This window comes from Plasmodium vivax, chromosome 14 (genome assembly GCF_000002415.2).
Source record: "Plasmodium vivax chromosome 14, whole genome shotgun sequence".
NCBI classification, from domain to species: domain Eukaryota; phylum Apicomplexa; class Aconoidasida; order Haemosporida; family Plasmodiidae; genus Plasmodium; species Plasmodium vivax.
Genome location: NC_009919.1, coordinates 2,218,270 through 2,240,128, shown reverse-complemented (window position 1 = coordinate 2,240,128; position 21,859 = coordinate 2,218,270). Strand labels below are relative to the sequence as shown.

The 21,859-nt window shown below is 54.0% G+C and overlaps 4 protein-coding genes across 4 annotated transcripts, besides 24 other annotated features; 3 read left to right on the top strand and 1 right to left on the bottom strand.

Annotated features, from left to right (window-relative positions):
• Nucleotides 1-122: 122 nt before the first annotated feature.
• Nucleotides 123-142: a microsatellite.
• A 326-nt stretch (nucleotides 143-468) lies between these two features.
• Nucleotides 469-601: a microsatellite.
• Nucleotides 510-539: a microsatellite.
• Nucleotides 602-1,271: 670 nt separating the features above from the next.
• On the top strand, nucleotides 1,272-3,536 carry PVX_100630 (hypothetical protein, conserved; the record flags this gene model as incomplete). The annotated part of the gene is made up of 4 exons (XM_001613822.1): nucleotides 1,272-2,133; nucleotides 2,558-3,015; nucleotides 3,166-3,227; nucleotides 3,362-3,536. The coding sequence occupies 4 exons, from the start codon at nucleotides 1,272-1,274 to the stop codon at nucleotides 3,534-3,536; spliced, it is 1,557 nt and encodes a 518-aa protein (XP_001613872.1).
• Nucleotides 1,843-1,891: a microsatellite.
• Nucleotides 3,430-3,451: a microsatellite.
• Nucleotides 3,537-3,634: 98 nt separating the features above from the next.
• Nucleotides 3,635-3,654: a microsatellite.
• Nucleotides 3,655-4,025: 371 nt separating this feature from the next.
• On the bottom strand, nucleotides 4,026-7,644 carry PVX_100625 (hypothetical protein, conserved; the record flags this gene model as incomplete). Its single annotated transcript, XM_001613821.1, has 1 exon — nucleotides 4,026-7,644. The coding sequence occupies exon 1, from the start codon at nucleotides 7,575-7,577 to the stop codon at nucleotides 4,026-4,028; it is 3,552 nt and encodes a 1,183-aa protein (XP_001613871.1). The 5' UTR covers nucleotides 7,578-7,644.
• Nucleotides 6,680-6,699: a microsatellite.
• Nucleotides 7,455-7,478: a microsatellite.
• Nucleotides 7,645-7,843: 199 nt separating the features above from the next.
• Nucleotides 7,844-7,866: a microsatellite.
• Nucleotides 7,867-8,572: 706 nt separating this feature from the next.
• Nucleotides 8,573-8,595: a microsatellite.
• A 49-nt stretch (nucleotides 8,596-8,644) lies between these two features.
• Nucleotides 8,645-8,668: a microsatellite.
• A 571-nt stretch (nucleotides 8,669-9,239) lies between these two features.
• Nucleotides 9,240-9,264: a microsatellite.
• A 74-nt stretch (nucleotides 9,265-9,338) lies between these two features.
• Nucleotides 9,339-9,365: a microsatellite.
• A 519-nt stretch (nucleotides 9,366-9,884) lies between these two features.
• Nucleotides 9,885-9,905: a microsatellite.
• Nucleotides 9,906-10,050: 145 nt separating this feature from the next.
• Nucleotides 10,051-10,070: a microsatellite.
• A 461-nt stretch (nucleotides 10,071-10,531) lies between these two features.
• Nucleotides 10,532-10,575: a microsatellite.
• A 53-nt stretch (nucleotides 10,576-10,628) lies between these two features.
• Nucleotides 10,629-10,655: a microsatellite.
• A 3,006-nt stretch (nucleotides 10,656-13,661) lies between these two features.
• On the top strand, nucleotides 13,662-14,553 carry PVX_100620 (hypothetical protein; the record flags this gene model as incomplete). Its single annotated transcript, XM_001613820.1, is given in 2 exon segments — nucleotides 13,662-14,373; nucleotides 14,390-14,553. The coding sequence occupies 2 exon segments, from the start codon at nucleotides 13,662-13,664 to the stop codon at nucleotides 14,551-14,553; spliced, it is 876 nt and encodes a 291-aa protein (XP_001613870.1).
• Nucleotides 14,554-14,711: 158 nt separating this feature from the next.
• Nucleotides 14,712-14,790: a microsatellite.
• A 1,292-nt stretch (nucleotides 14,791-16,082) lies between these two features.
• Nucleotides 16,083-16,103: a microsatellite.
• A 1,544-nt stretch (nucleotides 16,104-17,647) lies between these two features.
• Nucleotides 17,648-17,672: a microsatellite.
• A 558-nt stretch (nucleotides 17,673-18,230) lies between these two features.
• Nucleotides 18,231-21,108, top strand: PVX_100615 (hypothetical protein; the record flags this gene model as incomplete). Its single annotated transcript, XM_001613819.1, has 3 exons — nucleotides 18,231-19,464; nucleotides 19,828-20,994; nucleotides 21,071-21,108. The coding sequence occupies 3 exons, from the start codon at nucleotides 18,231-18,233 to the stop codon at nucleotides 21,106-21,108; spliced, it is 2,439 nt and encodes an 812-aa protein (XP_001613869.1).
• Nucleotides 20,109-20,129: a microsatellite.
• Nucleotides 20,151-20,178: a microsatellite.
• Nucleotides 20,990-21,014: a microsatellite.
• A 100-nt stretch (nucleotides 21,109-21,208) lies between the features above and the next one.
• Nucleotides 21,209-21,228: a microsatellite.
• Between the last annotated feature and the right edge of the window lie 631 nt (nucleotides 21,229-21,859).

Sequence of the window (21,859 nt, the reverse complement as noted above, 5' to 3'; positions counted from 1 at the left end):
GATGTAAACTCCTAAGCAGGTGCATCCCCGGGGTTGACGCGGTCAGTACCTCCTGCTGCGCCACCATGCGTGTGTGTCTCTACGCAATTGGCACTATTGCTATGTTCCTCTCCCATAGGGGGTAAAAAAAAAAAAAAAAAAAAGGGATAGCCACCCTTGCAGCTTCGAAACGTAACAATACACTTTACCCGGCACGCATCAGAACGGGTTCGCCCCTCCCCCCCTCTCTGCTGCGTTTCGCTCTTTTACGGTACGTGCCTAATCTGTTAGGGAGGAAAAAAGGAAAAGCGACTATCAAGTGGGGCCACACGGTCGGACAAGCGACTACGTTCGAGGTGCTCATCAAATTGGAAGCTCCTCCAGTGGGCTGGAATTTCATCCTTGAGTGCCTTTCATGGGGGGGGTTCCCCTTCACGTTGCCGCCCCCTCGGAAGAAGAAAAAATTTTTTGCAATTCTACAGTGGGGGTAGCCAATTGGTAAAGCTACAAAAGGGGAGGTGCCCCATTTGGTTTTCTTCTTTTTTTTTTTTTATTTTTTTTGCGATTTTCCCAACTGCTACGTATGTGAAGCCACGCATGGGTCGCTAACCCCCACAGTATGCACAGCCGGGGGATAGAAACCTACATGACGCGAGGCATACGCCCAGCGCAGGCTTCACCCAGGTGGGAGTGGCAATTATATTTATTATTTTTTTTATTAACGCGAGTTAAGGGGCAGCAGAGAGAGTCGCATCTTGGGAGTGCCCAGACTGAGTGCCGCCTCTCGAGGGAAAGCTCCTATCGATGCTCTCACGTGTAGCCCCTCACATGTAGCTCCTCACATGTACCCCTCGCACGTGCGCTCCACCTGGATCAAGTCTGCCTATTTGCTTAGCACCAATTGTAAGGTGAGTTAAAGTGCTAATTTCCCGAGTCGCTCCTTTGAGTGGTAGCAGCCAAGGGGTTTTGCTTTTTTTTGCCTCCGTTTGCATGCCAGGTGAGCGCGAGGAGGAACAAAACTGTTCGTTCTTGCGAACCGGGGGATGTGTCACTTCTACTGAAGGTTTCGCGAGAGCGGCCCTTTCGGTTAGCCATTGCGTCGTTTTATTATTTTATTATTATTTTTTTGATTTTTTGATTTATTTTTTTTGATTTTTTTTGATTTATTTTTTTTGATTTTTTTTGATTTTTTTTTTTTGTTTTTGTTCCCCCGAGTGGGTGCCGCCTCGCTCTTCCGTGGCTGCTCTCACCTTGGCTTCTTTTTTGCGTGGCTTCTCCCCCCCCTGCGAACCATGAGCGGCTACTCCCTAATCTCGCAGATCCTGACGGAGGCCGAAATCGCCGAGCTGGGCCTACACGGCAGCGTGATCAAGCACTGCTCCTCCCCATACATCATCGGAAAAAAGCACTTTATAAAAATCTGCGTGTACTACCTGCTCAGCACGTTCCTTTTCTTTGCAGTGTACCTTACCCTCACCATCCTCCTGCTCACTAGCCCCACGACAGAGCTCAGTAAAACCATCATCCTGGTGATTTACGTCTACATTTTCGTTTTCTTTTACATAGATTTGATTCTTAGCAACAGTTTGAAATATGAGTTGGTTAAGCGGTACAACCTGAAGGAGGTGCGCAGGAGGATTTACGCCCGCTTTGTGGGGAGCGGCAAGGAGGGCAGCGGAAAGCAGGGAAGCGGCGTACTGGGGAGTAGCACTCCGGTGAGCATCACACAGGGGAGCAGCGCACCTGGCAGTAGGGAGCTAGTAAGGGGCGAGGCCCCCCCGCGAGCGGGCAAGACAGCCAAAGCGAGGGAAAAAAAAAAGAAGAAGCTGTTTACCAGTGAGAAGTACTGCGTCGTGGAGGAGGAGCAGCGGCGGCAGCAGTGGCAGTGGCAGCGGCAGCGGCCACAGCAGCGGGGAAACCACTTCGGAGGGGCACCACCACCACCCGCGGGGGAAGAAGCGCTTTATCACCTGGACGAACTAAAAAATGTCAACGAGAGCATCAACGGAGAGCTCATGAAGTACATCCAATATGAAAATAATAACTACACAATAGACAGCCACCGATATGATCTCTTCCTAATCATTTCTGGTTTTGTTAATCAATTAAATATATTTTTTGATTTGCTTTTCCTCTTCTATGTGTATGACTATAGTGGCAAGTTGTTTTCTCTTTGCCTGTTTATATATGCCTATTATTTGGTGCACTTTGGCATCCTCTTAAAATTTGCCATCGTGATGATGCGAGCTCTGTTGAGCATTCACAGGAGGAGTTTGTCTCGCTCGTATGGGAGGGCCGTATCGCGTTGGAGGTGGCTCCTCGCCTTCTTCTACGCGCGTTTGCGCAGGGCGGCTAAAAGTGAGAAGTGGAGCGGTGTGGTAGCGGCGTAGAAGCGGTGGAGCAGCTACATACCAACGACACATCAGCTACATTCCAGCGGCGCGTTTGCCGCACATCAACGGCGCGCTTTCCACACATCAACGGCGCGCTTTCCACACATCAACGGCGCGCTTTCCACACATCAACGACGCGTTTGCCGCACATCCATTTCACCTGCATGCGTGCCCCCCCCCTACAGGACTCCTCAGAGGGATGCTCTCCGTGAGGGAGCGCAGCCAAATGGTGGGCCCACCCCCGCCGAAGATCTTCTTTAGCAAGTACGTCAGTTACAACAGCTGGAGTTTCGCCTTCCACCAGGGGGCCCCCTTCAAGGGGAACAAAGAGATGTTGAAGATGCTGCGCGGCTCAGATTCGGACGACTCCCAGCGGGCGACGGCTCGCACGGTGCGGCTCAACAGGGGGAGGGAAAAGACGAAGAGAACGAAACGAAGAGGTGCTCTCGATGGGTGTCAGCAGCGTGAGCAGTGTGAGCAGCGCGACCAGCCCGACCGACGTGACCTTCATGACCAGACTGGGCGAAAAATGCAACGCCCCAGGGAGGACTGCGAAAAGGCCCTCCGCCCCTCGCACGTCCAGACCATCGCCGACATGTCCTCCTTCCTCTCCCACTACCGCATCTTGAACGTTATTAAAAATGTAAGTGGGGGGAGAAGCGTTGCCACCCTGTGTCCCACGCGGAGGGTTGCATGCGTGTGGGAGGCGGCCAGCGTGTGCTGCCATGTTCATTGCGGCCATATCGCCACACCACCTCACCACTTAACCGCCTTAGCGCCCCCCCTTTTGCAGAAGTTCCTCTCCGCGCACAGCGTCTACGAGCACGTGAGCTTCACCCTGGTGTTCTTCGTCTGGTAGGGACACCGCCCCGCCGGTTGGTTCGCCCAGTCGGTTGGCTCCATCGTAACCGCCGCTCGTTTCCCCCATCGTAACCGCCGCTCGTTTCCCCCATCGTGACGCCGCTCGTTTCCCCCCCCCCCCCCTGCAGGAAACTCCTCTACATGGACGTCGTCCTGTGCCTCCTAAAAATCTTCATCCTGTTCTACACCAGCGACGTGCTGGCCATCGGCTTGTTCCTGGCCGTCGCCCTGGCCAACATCGCCAGCTCGTACGTAATTAACCTGGTCGATAACAACTTGATGAGCGACCTCGGCTCGAGCTAGCCGGGGTGGTTGGAAGTGCCAAGTTAAGTGTGCCGTGTGAAAAGAAAGGGGGCTCACATCCACGCGCTGATTCTTAACATCAACGTGATGGCATCTTACTTTTTTTTTTTTTTTTTTTTGTACCTTTTTCCCCCGCGGGGGTCCCCCTGTGTTGCCCCTTCCGGCCCAGGATGCACTTCCCCCCCCCCCCCTAACTAACTGAACCCATTTGTCTAAACATACTCACCTTGGAGCGAAGTGGCTCCCCGTAGGAGTCACCCCGTAGCTGCGATTTCGAGTGAACTCTCCCAAGCACGGAGCTTTTCCCCAGTGGAAAAACGTTTCGTGGTGAAGTTCGTCAGGGGGTGAGCAATAAGGGGTGGCTCACCTGTGGAGAACTGCAAAGGGGAAAACAGGTCAACTGCAAAGGGGATAATCGCTAACTCCTAACAGGCTACCGCTAACTGGCTACCGCTAACTGGCTACCGCTAACTGGCTACCGCTAACTGGCTAACCGAGGGGGATGGGCCTCGGGCGGTCCACGCGCCGCGCGTAGGCGTCGCCGCCCCTGCGCTTGCGCTGGAGGTACTGGCCGTAGGGCAGCCAGTCGGAGGACTTCTTCCCCTTGGACATGCGCTTGTCCTTCTCAACGCGCTCCTTCCTCCTAAAGAACTGCTCCCGCACCAGGTCCAATTGAGATTTGGTCTTCAGCGTCTTGCCCTCGCGAAAAAGCTTCAATTCATACTCATCCACGTTCAGCTGTATCAGTTGACTCTCCTTTGCATTTTCCTCGTACGTTTCTCTCTTCTGTTTCTTTATGAGACTGTTAATGAGCAACTGTATTTCGGTTATGTGTCTCCCTACGTGGAAGAGCTCCTTGATGGTCTTCGCCGTGGGATACACATTAGCTGCGTACATCTGCCGCAGTATATGGAGGGTATTTTTTGAGGACTTTGTTTTGATGGCTGCTCGTAGAATGAGGTTGAGCGTCTTCTCATCTGCCCTGACCTCCGTTTGATTCACCATGTAATCGTAGAGACAAAGGACCCTCCCGTAGTCTTTCATTTTGTGGAAGAGCAACCTGTAGAGCAGTCCGAAGGTGTGGGCATCCGGGAGGCACTCGAAGCGGGCGAAGTACTTGAGCATGCTGATGGCGTAGTCGTGGAAGTCGCAGTGGATGTACAGCTGGACGATGCTGTTGAGAAGTTTCGTGCCGCCCGGGAGGGGGGTTCCCCCAAGATGGGCGGTGCTAACGCTGGCAGACTTGGCTGCTCCACCCCCAGCGCTCGTGGCACTCGCCGCCGCTGCCCCCGCTGCCGCTTGCCCTCTCCGCACCAGCTCGTGGACCACCGCCCAGGCCCACCGAACGTTGTTGTGGCGCTCGGCGAGCGTGGCGCCCTCGCGGCGGCAGTCGTTGGCAAAGGTGCGAATGACGTAGCAGCACATCTCCTCCGTGACCCTGACGCGGTGGCGGTTGGCGCTCTTCAAAACCTCCTTGAGCCGCTTTACATTCCCCGTAGAGGAGCAAGCCACGATGAGGTAAAGCACCACCCGGTGGTTCACCCGCATTTCGTTGGCCAAATATACGTTATAAAAGTGAAAAACTTGGGAGAAGTAATCTCTCCTCTTGGACAGGCAATGAATAACCTCAATGAGAGTTACATCTGTCACTTTCATATGATTGCTAATCATGGCGTGGTAGAAATTGAGGCATTTCTCGGCCTCTCCTTTGTAGGCGCACTTCTTAATCATGATGGTGTAAAGTACCTCATCTGGTGTGACATTCCTATAATTCACTACGTAATTGAAGAAGGACTCTGCTCTTTCGTAGTGCTTGTGTTTAATGAGCCCATCAATGAGAGTAGAATAAATGGGTAGGTCTACCTCCACATCTTCCTTTAGCATTTTCCTATATAAGTGGAAGGCACTTCTAAGATCGCTGTCAAGAATATGAGCCTTCATCAAAATGCAATAGGTATTTTTGTTTGGAGCCACAGCATCCTTCACCATTTGGAGGTAAATCAGCCGACCTAATTTTGCATTTCTCTTCACAATAGATGCATACATCAGGCAGTTATACGTCTCTGTGTTCACCTTTATGTCGTGCCGTTTGAACAAATTAAAATTGCGAAACGCCTCCTCTTCTTTATTAAAAAGAATTTGACTCTTCAATAGACCGTTGTAGTCATCAATGGTGAAGGTTCCCTCCTTTACCATTTCGTAGAAATTCATTTCTTTGTACTTTTTCAACTCCTTAACCTTTTGCTCCTTCTCGATCCCATAGTAGTAACCGACGAACTGCTCGCAGCTCTGCAGGAGGGTTGGCGACAGGTCCTTCTCTTTGAAGAGCTCGTAGTTCTCTCGCAGCTGCTTGAACACGTTCGCGCTGCTGTCCACGATGCCGGCGTAGGCCTCGCGGTAAGTCTGCTCACTCGAAGGGTTGCTCCCACGGAGGTTATTATGGGTGCTCCCACGGCGGCTATTATGGGGGCTCTCCTGGCCGCTCTTCTGACCGTTCTCCTGACCGCTATTATGGCCGCTCTCCTGGCCGCTCTTCTGACCGTTCTCCTGACCGCTATTATGGCCGCTCTGCTGGATGTGCGCCCCCTGCTCGCCAAGCCCGCTCAAAAAGTGGAGCGGCGCCGCGCGCCTCTGCAGGTACGTTCCCCTGGGGGGGTCCTTCCCCTGCCCAGGCCCCAGCACGTTTGGCGCGGCGCTCTCCCCGTCGGTTCGGCGGTCCATGTTGCGCACGTTGGTATTGCCACTTCCGTCCGCCTCCCCGTTAACACTTCTCCCCACGCTGCTACTCACCCTTCCGTCCTCCTCCCCGTTAACACTTCTCCCCACGTTGGTATTGCCACTTACGTCCTCCTCGCCGCTTACACTGCTGCGCACTTTGTTATTGCCACTTACGTCCGCCTCTCCCCTGACGCACGGCAGCTCCGTCACGTCGACGACCTCCTCGCCGCGGCGCAACCCCCCAGCGGTTAGCTGCCACCCCACGGACCTGTGCACCTTCCGCTTCAGCCAAAAATAGACATCCCTATTAAACAGATTCCTCGCGTCACTATTCCTGTTCATTTCGCTTTGCATGTTCCTTCTCCTTTTGCAACTCTCCAGGATGTCTCTTCTGCCTGCCTCGGAAAAGATAGAAACGTTCATCCTGGGACTTTCCTCTGGGGGGATCAAGCCAACCTTCACGTTTGCGTCACTGCTGGCGTCGTTTTCCACCTCGAACAGGTGGCCATCATCGATGGGGGGGGTGCTACCATATAAGGGGCTCTCCCCCTCGGTTTGCACTTTCCCTTCACTCATAGGTAAGGTATACCCATTTTTACCTGCACCGTTCAGGCAATTATAATACCTTTCATCGTCCCTACCCCTTTCCTCCTCATGTTTGTGAATAAGCTCCAAATAATCGTAGCAGTTTTTAAAAACGATTCTCTTCATCATATTTTTTCTCTTTTCCCTGGAGGCGAATAATTTATCCACCGCATCTTTCACCTGTTCATCCGGAGCAGCTGTTTCTTCCCCCCTTTTGTGCAGCCCCCTTGTGTCTCCATCAGGAGTGCTTTTTCGAATGATTGATGGGTGGTACGTCCCTTTTTTGTATTCCCCACCAAGTGTTCCTTTTTCTTCCAAGCGGGGAACCCGAATGAGGGGGCCCATCAAGTGGGGCGGCTCCTCCCGATGGCATTCCGCCACGCTTGCCCCATCCCCTTGACTGCCACCCGGTTTGCTACCCCCTTTGAGTATTTTCTTTATGTTCGCTCTTTTGTACCTGCGGATCACTTCCTCACTTGTGGAGATGTCTAACACGTTCTTCCTCCTGTCAGGGAGATGCCCAAGGGTCGCTCCGGACCTCCTCCCTTGGACGTTTGCCCATCCCAAGAGGAGGCCCTCGAGACGGGCGCCCCCCGATTTGAAGCCCCACCGGGTGGGGGCGTTCCTCGCTCCGAGCTCTTTCAGGTGGACGACGGCGCTGGAGCGGTTCATCTGTAGCGATTGAGCGGTTCGCCTGTAGCGATTGAGCGGTTCGCCTGTAGCGACTGGGCGGTTCATTTGTAGCGGCTCACCTGTTGTGGTTCCCCCTGTGTGCAAGAGGCATCCCCAAAGGGGTTACGCGATGGGGAAAAAGAAAAAAGAAAAAAAATAAAAAATAAGTAAAATACAGTACAACGCTATGCTAACCTGTCGTGCGTTCTCTCCCCCCTTGGCGATGCACAAAACGGACTCGAGGCGAACCCCACGTGAATAATTTTTACCATTGTAGGTCCCCTCTGGATGGTCCCACAAAATCGCACTTAGCCGAGCAACGTTTCGAATTGATTTTTTTTTTTTTTTTTTTTTTTCCTACAAAGTTGAAGCACCGCAGGAGGATTTGCACGCCGCTTGGGGGGAGGCCCGATTGGCCATCCGAAAAACAACAGGCCAGCTTCTTCCCTTTTTTTTCGCTCAACTGTGTAGAGCACCATGGTAGGGAACACACGTATGGAAAATGGCTCAGGTAAAATGACCCCCTCCTACAGAACCCAATTTGGTTGGCAGCCCCTCACACACATGTGGCTTCGTTTCACCCTTTTGTGTAGCCACGTAAAGTTGACGCGTTTGCGTTGCCCCCTTTTTTACTCATTTGATATCCCCTCTGGAGACCTCCCCCATCGGTTCATCCGACCAACTGAATGTTGCCAATCCTCCGAGGAGGAATAAAAAAAAAAGAAAAACGTTTGTACACGGGAGGGTCACCTTAGGGGAACTTCCTTTAAGACGACGAACTGGGTGATGTCCTCTTCGAAGCAACCCCTCCAAAACGTAGTCCCCCCCAGCGATGGTTTGCCTCCGACCAGGGGGGCAGAACGGAGGAAGTGACTTGCTCAATTTTGTTGAGAGGTGTTCCGCTGCCTGCTTCTCTCCTGGCTGCTTCTCTACTGCCTGCTTCACTACTGCCACCTTCGAGGGGGCCCCCGGCGAATATGACCAGCACGGAGCGAACGAGCGAAGGAAGCACCCCGGGGGGGTGGGCTTCCAACGATGTGAGGCACTACGATGTGCGTTAGCATGATGTGCGTTACTATGATGTACGTTAGTAGGATGTGCATGACCCCGCCGAGCGGGGCCCTTTTCGACTCGTTTTTTTTTTTTTTTTTTTTTCTTCCTCCTCCTGTGCTTCAATAAATGGCGCAATGTGCAGATTAGATGAAGAACCGGGGGGCAGCTAACCTGGGGCAGAACAGAGCGGGGCAGTTACGGGGCTGCCAATCTGCCGAGCGGACCGACGTGCCCCAGTTTGGCCTTCCCCGAGATGCTCAAAAAGGCGCGCACGCATCGCACAGGCAGGCGTGCAAATGCGAAGGGCATACGCATGTGCATACGGTTGTGCATACGGTTGTGCATACGGCTGTGCCGGGCCAACAGTTTCGATTTTGCAACCCCCCACGTGCAAGTCGCGCTGAGCTTGCCCCGCGTAGACATAGGCTCACCCCGCCACTCAGGCAGTGCGCTCACGTGAGCAAATGCACCACCCCACTGTGAGGGGAATCGGCACCATGAGTACCTCCTCAGCGGGAAAATAATGCCCATTTGACTTTACGTAGAATGGTAAAGGAGGGTCTCCTTGCATATGTGTAGGTGATCTGTGCATGGCATTCCACTTGATTTCCCAATGAGTGTGGGGGTGGAATTAATTTGTGCCTTTCCCCCCCGGCTAAGCATTTCGCGCGAGGGGAAAAAAAAAAAAAAAAAAAAAAAAAGCGGAATCGATCTAGTGAGACGTAATCATACAGGGGGATTGTCCCACGTTTGAGCAACTGCTTAGCCCGTTTGATTTTTTTTTTTTTTTTTCTTTCTTCTTCCTTCCTTTGGTGGGTTGCCGACCTATGTGCGTGCTTACGGTTAACAACTTTGCTAGTGCAACCACCCGGTCGAGAAGGGTTAAACAATTGCTTGGTGCCGAGTGGTCCTCAGCATATGCGAGCTCGCATGGGGGGGAGAATGTCCCCAGAGGCAATATGTAACTGGGAAAGCAAGGACGGTTTGAGGGTGCGCGTACGAGGACATGTCAAGGCAGGAGCGGTTGGTGGGTGCACCCCCCAAAATACACATGCATGCGATAAGCGAAAGGGGGTGGTGTGGCATTAGTCTGCCGGAATTGCCCAGTACGGGGCGGGCGCGGGGAAAAGGGCTCCTCGATTGGTCCTAAAGGGAGTGGGAGTTGGGCAGCGACGATAAGGAAGCGACGAGGGGGCTGTCATTGAACTGTTAAGCGGGGGGCCAACCGAACCGCCAACCGCTGCACACTGTATGCCGCTCAAACGAAGGGCCCCATGAATCCATCGACAAGGAGCCCAACAAAAAAAAAAGAAAAAAAGGAAAAAAAAGGAAGCAAAAGGAAAAAAATAAAATGGCCAAACTGCCAAACGGCGAAGTGACAAAGCAGAAAAAGGCGAAACCGCAAAAGAAGCGCACAACTTAATTCTTGGTGCAGATTTTTTTTCTTTCGCATCGGTGAAGCGCCATTCCATTTCGGCGTGGAAATTAAAAAAAAAAAAAAAAAAAACATTGGAAATTTTTTTTTTAAGCATACACCTTTAATGGTACGAGTGGCGGTATTTCGCGAGCACAGCTGACCCTTTTGAATGTGTGCGGAATGGGAAAAACGTTGTGTAGTCTCTTCTGTTGAGTGTTTTTCTTTTCTCCCTTTGGCGCGTTTTTCTTCTGTTACACTACATTCGTCGCGCGCTACTCAACGCTTGCAGCTCCGCGGGCCGTTCCGCGGGCAGGTTGTCCCACTTTTCCAGCAATTCTTTTTCATCACGTTCGCCTTTTTTTTTTTTTTTTTCTCTCTTCCTTTTGCTCGTTTGGCGAGTATGCCGCGCCCCGAAGCTTTGCTCCTCTCTCGTGGGCCAATTTTTCCCCTCTACGTGCCCACGTACACACGATAGTGCTCTCCGCTGAGTCCCCCAAAAGGCGTACACACGGTGGAGAGTTGAAAGAAAAAAAAAAAAAGAAAAAATACACATGTAGGTATGTAGCTACGTATGTATGGATGGATGTATGCATGTGTAGAAATATTTCCCCTCTGGTTAGCCATTTAACTGCATCTCACGTTATACTGTTTTTTTTTTTTTTTTTTTTTTTTTTTCTCCCATTTTCGCGTACCCCGCGCGGGTACTCTACACATGCACGAGAGCTAGTCTTGCAGCTCCACGTACGCGTTTTTTTTTCTCCCCATTTTGCATTCCCCTCTACATCGCCGTTTTGCATTCCTCTCCACTTCCCCACTTTGCATTCCTCTCTACATCCCCACTTTGCAGTTTTCTTTTCCTTCCCATTTTGCCTCTTTCTTTTCCTTCCCATTTGCCTCTTTCTCCACGGGCCGAAAAAAAAAAAAAAAAATGCATGCAAATGTGCGTACATTCAGGAGGAGACTTGTGTACGCGGATGTTCCCCCATTGACTAATTGATTTTCATTCGTCGGAGGCATTTCTACGCGATTTTTTTTTAGCATGCACGTGTCCCCACTCACTTTTCCAGCCTCCCCTTGGATTCATACCCACTCAGCCATTCGCCCTTTTTGGTCTCCCACCCGCTTGACCATTTAAAAATGCGCAGCGAGTGTCTACCCGCGCGCTTTCTCCCAAGCGAACGAGAAGGGAATGAGAAGCGAGCGCGAAGTGAGCGCGAAGCGAATGATAAAGTGTTCCACACGGATTATGCAAAACGTGCAAAACGCGCCGAACGCGCGAAGCTCATGTAAAGAGCCACTCCACTGATGTCCTACGCTTTAACACTTCTCGCCTCCCCTCTCCCTCCACCGAAACGCCTTGTTTTTACCCACTGCAAGCGATGTGCACCCCCCTCTTCACCTTCTGTTCATCACCCCTAACGTGAATCACTCGGCATCGCTCTAAGCAGCTGCCCCCCTTTTGTACCGACGGCTTTTCTTTTTAAGTCCGTTTGGCTCTCCTGTGCCATTCGCACACTCGTGAAGGCGCATGCTTGAGTCTCCCCCCCCCAAAAAAAACACACCGGAGCAGGGGGTCCATTGTGTAGCCACCCATTGTGCAGTCGTCCCGCTTCTAACCACCCTTTGTGCGGTCATCCCGCGTAAAAGTGACCCCCTTGCTTAGCCTCCTCTCTGCATACCCACTTCTACACCGCATCAGGGTGCCTAGCTAGCCATCCCAATCATCGCACCTACCCACCTACCCACCTGTGGGGTCACCCCAGCAGGCACTCCGCTACTCGGAGCGACCAGCGAATGTGATAGATTTAGATTGCTTCTCACCTTGTTGCATGCATAAGGGATGAGAGCCTCCTGGGGAGTGGCTCCCCTTCGGCCGTCGTTGTTTGTGCCTGCACCAGAGCGGTCGGAGCTTCAAATGGGCGCTTTAGTTCTGCCCCTCCACCTGGTGCCACCTGTTTATATGAAGCACGTGTTTTTTTTTTCCCCTCTGTGCGTTTTGTTAAGTGAGTTGTGGATTCTTCCTCGTCCTCTTCGCCTTCCTCGTCCTCTTCGCCTTCCTCGTCCTCTTCGCCTTCCTCGTCTTCCTCGCATTCTTTTTCCTCCTCTTTTTCCTCCTCTTCTTCCACCTTGTGCCTTCGCCCCAGTGCTGCTCAGCCGCTAAGGCGAAAAGACGTAGGCGCATCAACAGGTTGAGGGACTCTCCGGAGAAGTGCACGCAGTTGTGAACCACCTGTCTCGAGTGCCCCCCCACATACATCCACTTCCACACCTCCACAACGCGCACTGTACATATGAGCAGACCGATGGGCGAGTGCATCTACGCGCTTGGCAAAACCGTTGTCTCTCTCCACCGGCACAACTTCCATTTTTTTCTCCCCCCCTCCTTTAATGCATCCACCTGCGTACTCGCGCATTGATCATCTGCACTGCGCGGGTTGCTTCGCTTCCTCGAAAGGACATCGCCTCTTTGTCTCAACGACTGCCCCTTCGGTGGACGCACTGCCAAAGGGTGCCACACGGATGAGCGCATTCCCTGAGCAGTTAACATCGCGAGGTGTTTATTCCCCCTGTGGAGTGCACGTCGTCCCGTTCGTAGCTTGTCTTTTCCCTCCTGAGGGGGTCGACGGGAGGAGAGGACTCCACACGCATTTGTGCAGGTGCAACCGCACAGGTGCAACTACACAGGTGCAAGTACACCCCTGCCAGCTACGCCTTGCTCCACCGCTACATCCGTGCATCTGTCTACACCTACGTGTGTACCTACGTTCACTCTAGTTGACTCTTCCCCCTCTCAAGGGGAGCAAGAGGGAAGAACCAGCTAGCGCGCCCCCCTTTTTCCCGCTCCCTCCAGTTGCACCTTTCCCACCGAGTAGGGCACATCCTTCGTCGCGTTCGTTTAGTTTGCCCCTCTGCTCGGATGTGCAAACCAGTTTTGAGTTAGAAGGGGAGGAAGAAGAGGAAGAACCGGAAGAGCGACTGTTCTTCGTCTGTGCGTTTTTCTGCGTGCCCCCCATTTACTGCCTCACCGCCCACTTCACCACTGAGGGCACGCGCGGTTGGTTGGAGGTGCCCCGTTTGACTATCCCGGAGGGAGGGGCAAGTCTCTTCGCGTCGCCCCAGTAGCGGCTAATTAATTGGAATTTAAAGTGTGCCATTCGAGGGTGCGCTGCTTCTGCCACGCGGACGGGGGTACCCCTCTCGAGTTAGCAGCACATCCCAAAGGTAACCTCGGAAGTGTCTCCACCCCCAGGCAGCTTACACCTTAATTTATTTATTAACTGGAGGGTATCCCCACACACTCTCTCGGCTTCTCCCTTTGATTAATAAGTTGAGCACTTGTTGAGCCGTCCTGCCGGGGAAGAGGAGCAAAATCAGTTGCATTCATCGGCCACCGCGAAGTGTCATTGTTGCGAAGCGCATGGCAGGAGGGGGGAAAAAAGAAAAAAAAAAAAAGAGAGTAATAGAGAGAGATAGAGAGAGGTAGAAACGAAAAGCACCACTCTACATACAGACGTGCCTCCACTCCGCACCGACTCACCACCCAAACTGAAGCCGCAGAAGTGACCCCATTTTTGCAACTTGCAATTCCCCCGTCTGTTTGTCTTTCCCTTTGAGCCCATACCGGTGAGCGGGTGGCTTTCCCAAAGGGCTCCCCTTTTTTGTCTCCTCAGCCGATGAGAATGGTGGCCTCCGTGAGGGAGGGGGTCATGTCTACCCACCTCCACTCAAGGGAAACGAGTAGCCACGTGAATCCACTGTTCATCACGAGTGGAGCGTCCAACCAAAGCAGCAGCTACGAAGTTACTGGAGAGCAGGAGAGCACAAGTGCTCATAACAACGGTGTGGTGACCGCCAATCAAATGAGACATCTGATGAGTCTCCAAAGTGGAGTGCCCCCCAACGGTTACATTCACCACGTGAAGGGGGACCATCACTTGCTCGAAAATGGTAAGGCGATGAACACCTCCATGCACCGCCATCTAAATGGAAAGAGAAACACGCCAGAATGTCAGTCGACGCAGTTCCTCTCCAACCCGTACGCACACACGAATCGTTATCTCGATGAGCAACACTCTTACGTAGAGACCAACCAGTTTGATTGCCTCAATGACGCGGACACCAATGTGGGTCACTTCTCCGAAGCAATCACTATGGAAGGTAGATGCAACCATGGGAGTGTGCTGCATCTGGGGGAAGAACAGACCCCCTCCCAAGTCCTATACATTCACATGATGGGGAATAATAAACGGAATGAGCCCTCCATTGGAGATCCCTCTCTGGGGGACTCCCTCAAGAGGGATAAGCTGCTTTGGTGTAATGGCGTTAATGGGGGGGTGCTTCCATCCATTTTGCGGAGCGGAGGTAGGCAAGATGTATACGAAGCGCCCTCAAGTGGGGCACACTCAAGTGGGGCACGCTCAAGTGGGGGTGACTCAATTGGAGAGTACCCAAGTGGAGAGTACCCAACAGGGGAGTACCCAACAGGGGAGTACCCAACAGGGGAGTACCCAACAGGGGAATACCCAACTGGGGAGTACCCAACAGGGGAAAAGCCAGACAGCGCCATGCTAGACCACATCTTGAAGAGGGCCCTCCTGAGCAGCGACATTCTGCAGAACGAAGTGTTAAGCAGCGACGTGTTAAGCGGTGACGTGTTAAGCGGCGACGTGTTAAGCGGTGACGTTTTAAGAAGTGACGTTTTAAGAAGTGACATTTTAAGAAGCGACGTTTTACGCAACGTGAAGATCCCGGGGGGGGTCTTCCCAAATGGGGTCTCACTAAATGGGGGTGCTTCAAACGGGCTCGCTCCAAACGAGTTCGCTCCAAACGGGCTCGCTCCAAACGGGCTCGCTCCAAACGGGCTCGCTCCAAACGGGCTCGCTCCAAACGGGCTCGCTCCAAACGGGTTCTCTTCAAACATTTTCGCGGCACCGCAGCAGGCGGGCGGCGAGCAGGGCGTCCACCCCCACCACGGGGAGTTCCACCTGGCTGCCCAAATGAGTTACAGCGAAGTGAGTGGGGGTGCCTCCTACCAGAGTTGCTCAGACGGGTATCGACCTCGCATCGAAGGGGGCCCTTTCTACAAAGGAGAGTTGCACACACGGGGGATGCAAAATGGTGGTGGCAGTGAGCATGGCGGTTATAGTGACGACTCTAACGAGGCGGTGAATCGAAGCGGAACAGAGGGGCTCTACGCCTGCTACGGAGAAAACAGGGGAGGGAGCGGCGGCACGGGGGAGAGAAGCCCGTATGCGTCTTCAGGCCGAGTGAGCGACGCCAGTGTGGGCAGCGGGGTCGCTAAGAAGACAACGAACTGGTGTGCTGAACGAATGGACCACTTAGAACCGTTTAGGTGTAGTCAAATTGGAGGAGAGGATAACCTCATCGCTGCTCACTGTGGAGTGGCAGGAGAGGGGACGACCCCCTGTGGTGTAACCAGTGAAGGGGCATTTACCATCCGCAAGCAGACAGATGTAGTTAGCAGAGGGGGGGGTCCCTTTTTTAATGTAGCTTTGGCAAATGATGAGGAGGAAGTCCCTCTGGACTTTCTAATCCACATGACACCAGTTTATGCAGAGTCACATCCCGAGGGAGGTCCCCCAGAAGAGACCAAACCTTATGGAGACTACTGCACGGTGAAATGCAAAGAGATACAGCCCTTTACCAACGAGGACGTGTTGCCTAGTTACCCGTGTGAGTGTCCGAGGGGACTTCCCATTTATGGTGACACCTACTCGGTGGCGAAACAGATGGATGGCCTACCGGGGGAGGCATTCAAAGGGGACTCTCCCAATTGGGGGTTAAAACGATTCATCGCCAGCACTATGCAGGGTGTTAACGCCCGTGTAAAAACAGAACCCATGGCAGAGGAACACAGTCAGGTGATCCGAAACGCAGATGTGAGCGGGGCACCCTTCGACGAAGTGAGGTTCGCAGAGCTATCACATAGTAGGAGCCTTCCAAACGGAGGGATCAAAGCGGAGCCATCAAACGGAGGGATCAAAGCGGAGCCACCAAACGGAGGAATCCATTTTAACATGCCTATGCGTGCGAGCGTCTCTAAGGGGGAGCATTCACCAGGGGAGGCACCCATGGGGAGCTCGCCAGTTAGTCGCAGCGAGCTTTACCCGAGTCTGCACACGCGGGGGGGGCAGAGCGGTGCGCTAACTTGCGGCCAAAGCGGTCCGCTAACGTGCGGCCATAACGGTGCTCTAACGCTCAACCATAACGGTGCACTAACTTGCGACAATAACGCCGCTCCCCCTTTCAACTGGAATGGTGGTGCGCGCCTCCACCCCCAGAGCAGCGCCCACTTCACCCCGCAGAGCGAACAGCCAAACAGCCAGATGATCGCCCCCCCGGGGCCAGCGACCCACTCGCAGCAGGGCAGTCGCGTCAACGGCGCAGACACGAGCAACATTAACGGCGACTACCCCTTTAGGAACGTCAAATCGGAGGAGGGACCACTCGGTGTGAGTAGCACCCACCTGTGCAGTTACCAATGTGATGTGGTGCCCACCGATCGAAAGGACCGAATGGGAAACCATTTGCTACAGCAGGGAGATTTATTCTACAAGAGCAGCGTCTCTCATTTCAGTCGCCAAAGTGCAACCGCAGATACTTTTGGAGATGCCTACACTGCGGTGAATCGCATACCGTCTGCCTGCTCCCACACTTGTGAGGCATCCGTGGGGGGGAGCCTGCACGTTGCCAGCCCTGTGGGTAGCCCCCTAGCAGCGGGAGCTGCCACCGAAGTGCAAAATCAAGACCCACTTTCACGAAGCAACACATGTAGTGCGTACGGCAGAGACCTGCCGGTGGAGAGAATGGAGAGTAGTCACTGCTCAGTGGCACTACCCCCACTAATCCGAAACGACATCTCTGCAGATGAAAGTTACCATTTGGGTATTCCTCCACTGATGAACTTGCCAGATAATGACTCCCTCAATGGATGTAATGAGCTTGTGGAAGCGTCTACCAAGTGGGATAGTCCCTGGAGGGGCAACTGCATGAGAGTCATGTCCCCTACGAACAGCGGCTCGGCAAATGGGGGGGCTTCCCTCGGGAACGGATGTATCCCCATGGGTTCTAACTGCTGTAGGGCAATCAACGGGCAGAACGATTCGTGTGCCATGCGGGGAGAGGCGCCGAATGGGTTGTGCCTCCCTAGAGCGGCCACCAACCGGATGGGCAGCTATGTAAGCGGCTACGGATGCGGATGCGGCTACGTATGCAGCCACCGCAGCAGCCACTACGCCAGTCACCACGATGGTGCCAACGCCGCGGTGCTGAAAGGAAGACCCGATGAGGCGTCATATGGATTCACCCATAACTCGGTTAGGGGAGAAAACAATTATGTGCCTTTCGGCGGGGGGTACCCAAACAGTGATGATGAGTTCCTTAGCGGGGAGTACTCCACCAATCTGAACGTGGCGAGGACGAAGGGGTTCCCGCATGTGGCCACAGGGGACTATGCGAAGGACAGTAGGAGCAGCACTACGACGAGTGTGCTAAATGAGGAGATGCTGGCGGGGAGCGGCTTTTCCAGGGGGAACGTCAGCATGCGAGATGGTTCCCGCGTCGGTGCTCTGCGCGAGAGGGTGATCCAGTTGATGGCCATGAAGATGCAGAGCAGCACGGGAGGAGCGGCATGCATAGGTGGGATAGGCGGCACAGGCGTCAACCCCAGTCGGACCAACTACGACTGCTTCCCCCGCGCCAACCGCATCTCCACGCAGGTGTCCGCCGAGCAGCGCACACAGATGGCGTTGCCACAGATGAGGTTTCTCCAGACGGGGGGTCCCCTTCGGTGTGTCTACCCGGGCGGCGGTGCCCCAACGAAGGAGTCGCCGCTGAAGGGTAGCGGCCAAGTGAACAGTGGCATAATGAATCGGCGAGTGGCTTCCCCCCATGGGGTCGGAGCGCCCCCCGAGAAACTGCTCCCCGTTCGCCCGCCCATCCGCGGACCTCGCCTGGTTAAGCTGCGCGTGGGAACGCGGCGCGTCTGCACACCACGCATGGAAAAGCGCCGCATGAAGAAACAGAGCACTCACTGCCGTCCAAATCGGTTACCCCGCCTCCCTCTAATTCACCCCTTCCAACTGCGCATGGGCGCCCCGAGAGTGAGCCCCGCCAGGATGAGAGTCCTCCACCCCATCGGTAGAAGCTTCCCCAGATGGCTTAACCCTGCTCGTGAAAAGTGGCACGCTCCCGAAGAAGACCGCACACGAAGAGAGGGGCAAACCATAATGAGGAAGGGTGTTCCTGGGGAGAATGCAGAAGCCAATGTCCCGAACGATGAATCCCCCCACAGTGGAATCCCAAACTGGCAAAACCAAACGTGCCAAATTAGCCTCAGTGAAGAACCCCTTATGGAGAGGAAGGGAACGAAGAAGAGATCCAGAAGGTCCAAAGTAAAAAGGAAAAATAAAATTTTCGGAGGCATTGTAAAGAAAGGAGGGATCTCATTCGATTTGGAGGTTGAGGCCCGTCGGATTAAGGAGACCCCCTTCTGTGCCTACTCGCTGGTGGACTTGCTTAACAGCCATAACGCTGCCAGGGGGGATGGGCAAAAGACAACTGTGGGGGAGGGCAGAGATATGCTGTGGTGTGCCTGCGACATGCACCACGATGTTAAGCGCTTCACCGAGTATGTGGCATTTTTAAGGGGGCAGGAAAAGAGGCAGGGGGAAACGCGGCAGGAGGGGGAGGCGCAGGAGGAGGCGGACCTGGGCGAAGAAAACGACCGCACGGGTGACAATCCATGTGGCCTTCACCCCGACGGAAAGGAGACGCAGGAGGAGTGCCCAAGTGAGGGGTCTCACCAGAAAGCGGATCGAGGCGGGGAGGAAGACACGCAACAGACGCAAAAGGAATCGCTCGATTGTCCCAAAAGGAATAACTCCACCCGCCGATGCGAAAACGCATGCGATAACGTATATTACAACGTTAATAGAATTTGGTCTCCCAATTTCAATAGACCCTTGGGGGACATCGGTCGAAAGCTAATTTTAAAAGAAATCCGCGAACTGCATTATAAGGACGCAGCCAAGACGACCTCTCTTCTCCTGCGCGAAGGATTGGACTATGGGAAGGTTCGTTTTATGAAGGTGAGTGAGCTGTATCATTATATGTACGCTCTGGGTGTCTTCGAATACGCTGTTAAGATCTCCCTCGAGTTTGGCTCTAACATCAGAATGAGCAGTGTGGTTTCTCAAGGGAACTACAGAAGCACTTGCAACAATTTAAATAAGGGCTACGACTTTTGCTTTATTTGCTGCTCGCACAAGAACCATTCTGTGAGCTTCATCCCCGGGGGGGTCGTCTTGGCTGAGCATCGGCTGTACCTCCAGAGCTACTCCACAGCTGTAGAAGAGCTGGCCGCACGGCGTGCAGGGAAAGCGGGGGAAGCGTGGAAAGCGGCGGAGACGGGGAAGGCGACGGAGACGGTGGAAACGGCGGAGACGGCGGAGAGCCCTACCCGTAAGTTTCTCCCCGCGGGAGGGGTCGGCTGCAGCGTCGGCAGCGGCGTCAGCATCTCTCCTAGCAGCCCCAGCAGCCGCCTCAGCTGCGAAGAGGACGCCTCGCCTGTGGAGCGCACGTCGGCGAGGGAGCAGCTGGCCACGCAGGCAGAGACATACGGTGGCACGCACGTAGGCATGGTCAACCCGGATTACGCCACTACGTGTTAGCGGCGGAGGTAGTGGCAGAGTTAGCGGCATAGGTAGTGGAAACGTTAGCGGCGGAGTTTCTCTCCCCCCGGCAGGCACAACTCAACGACGCAGCAGCTTCCAGCACGACCCACCTCACGCGCCGCAAACTTTTGCACCTCCCCTCAACCCGCAGACCCAAGTCGGTGTGAGGGCGCAAAGGAGGCGAACGGAATGGGAGAAACGAGCGAGGCGAAAGAAGCGAATGATGCAAATGACGCGAATGATGCGAATGATGCGGCTCTGTTTCCCCGAGCCGACTCAAGTGCCAGACAACATCTAGTATTACCCCCCACGGCACCCCCCTTGGAGAACCGAATAGCTCCTTTAAGGGGTCACTTCCAGACGGGGGGCCGCCACCCTAAGGGAGAAGGCGAATGCCAAGACGATGCACACACCAACAGCAGCGCAAGTGAAGCGGAGGAGGAAGAGGACACGCAGGAAAGTTATTGCAACCGGGAGGATGTGAAGAAGGGAGATGAAGACGACAATGGGAGTAGCGGCATAGCCAGAGGTACCACCACTGGTGTGAGTGGAATTACTTTCTGCAACGTTAGTAGCTACTCCTATGGCTGCACCGCTGGTTACGCCTCGGGAAGTGGCTCCACTCGCTACGCATGCACCGGTCGAGGACTCACCAGCTTCGCTAGCTACCAACCCTACTTCCAAAAGAACTGTCTGCACATCCCCGAACTGTTGAGTCGCCCCCAAAGAGAGAAAATCACCCCGCAGGGTTACCTCATCGGAAGACACGCCGCTACCCCTGAGGTGCCCCATTCGTCAACCCTAAAAGGGAAGGTATGCGCCGATTGGAAGGAGCTCATTTGGACCATTATTAAGAACGAGGCGCGGAATTGCACTCAGCGTGGCCAAGAGGAGGGAGGGAAGTCCTTCAAGGGGAGGAACAAACAGTACCAAGCGAACGAGGTGAAGGATGCGTGTGCCAATATTCACTCTGATATTGCTCCCAACGGTGGACGCCCCTTCTACATGGGGCAGGCAAAAGTGTGGAACCCCCCAGGAGATGCTAAAGGGGGGCAGCATCACAGCGTGAAGGGAGACGAGGAAAAACTTGCGCGAGGAGAAAAGTTGAAGGGGGGCGAAAGGGAGGTTGTGAAGAAGGAGGAAGGGGGGGTGCGGCCCGGGGGTAGTGAAGTGGAGGAAGGGGGAGCCGTTCGGTTGGGAGGCCCCCCCAAAGGAGACCTCCCCCAATGCGACGGCCTCCTCACAGAAGACCCCGAAGAATCAGAACAACCCGAGCGGCACTCCGAAAGCGAAGGAGCGAGGCAGCCAACAGGCAAGAGTAAACTTTCCTACCGACGCGCGCAAGCAGATTGCAGGCACGGATGTGTTATCCCAAGCACATGTGGCAGCGGGAGCAGACGCACACGCACACGAGGAGACACCGCTAGCATAATCAAGAGGATCAAACGGAACAAAGTCTACGCGTCGATAATAAGCAACCTACGTAGGCAGATGTGCGCACGGAGGGACGCAGAAAACACACACAAGAAAATTAAAAAAAAAAAAAAAAAAAACTTCACTTTGGTGAGTAACCACCTCTGTTTGGAGGAAGTGAAAGAACTTCTCTCCTTTCATGGGCGGAAGGTAACAGACCTGGATGAAGCTAACCGAGGGGGAAGCGAACTCTTGTGCCGGTCGTGGCAACGAATTGGTGCTCATCCGTATGAGTACCTTCCCCTCTCGTGGAGAGGAGGAAGATCCGTCAGCCCTCTTCAAACCTCCCTGCAGATGATGCGAGGGAATATAAGCACAGACAACTCGTTAACTTGCAGAAGACGCGTGCGCCACCACTGCTCAGTCGCACGATTATGCAAAAGCGATGTGATGAGGAAGGGGAGAAGAGCAAAATGGAGGAGGAACCGCCTCGACAGCGTAACCGAATTTGTACGTCTCTTTAGGGAAGTGTCTCAAGTGAGGAGACCTCAAAGTGGTTCCCATTCCGGGGGAGGCAGCGATTCGAAGGAGCGTTCAGAGAAGATAGGCGGTGGTAGTCGCGTTGGTAGGACCAATTGTATGGCTGCCCACAGTGGAACCTCCGATGGGGGGGAGAAGCAACCAGGTGCACCGGTGAAGAGAAAAGGGGGGCCCGCAGGCGAAACTGCAGGAAAAACTGCTGACGAAACAGATCACGTAGCTGCCCACGT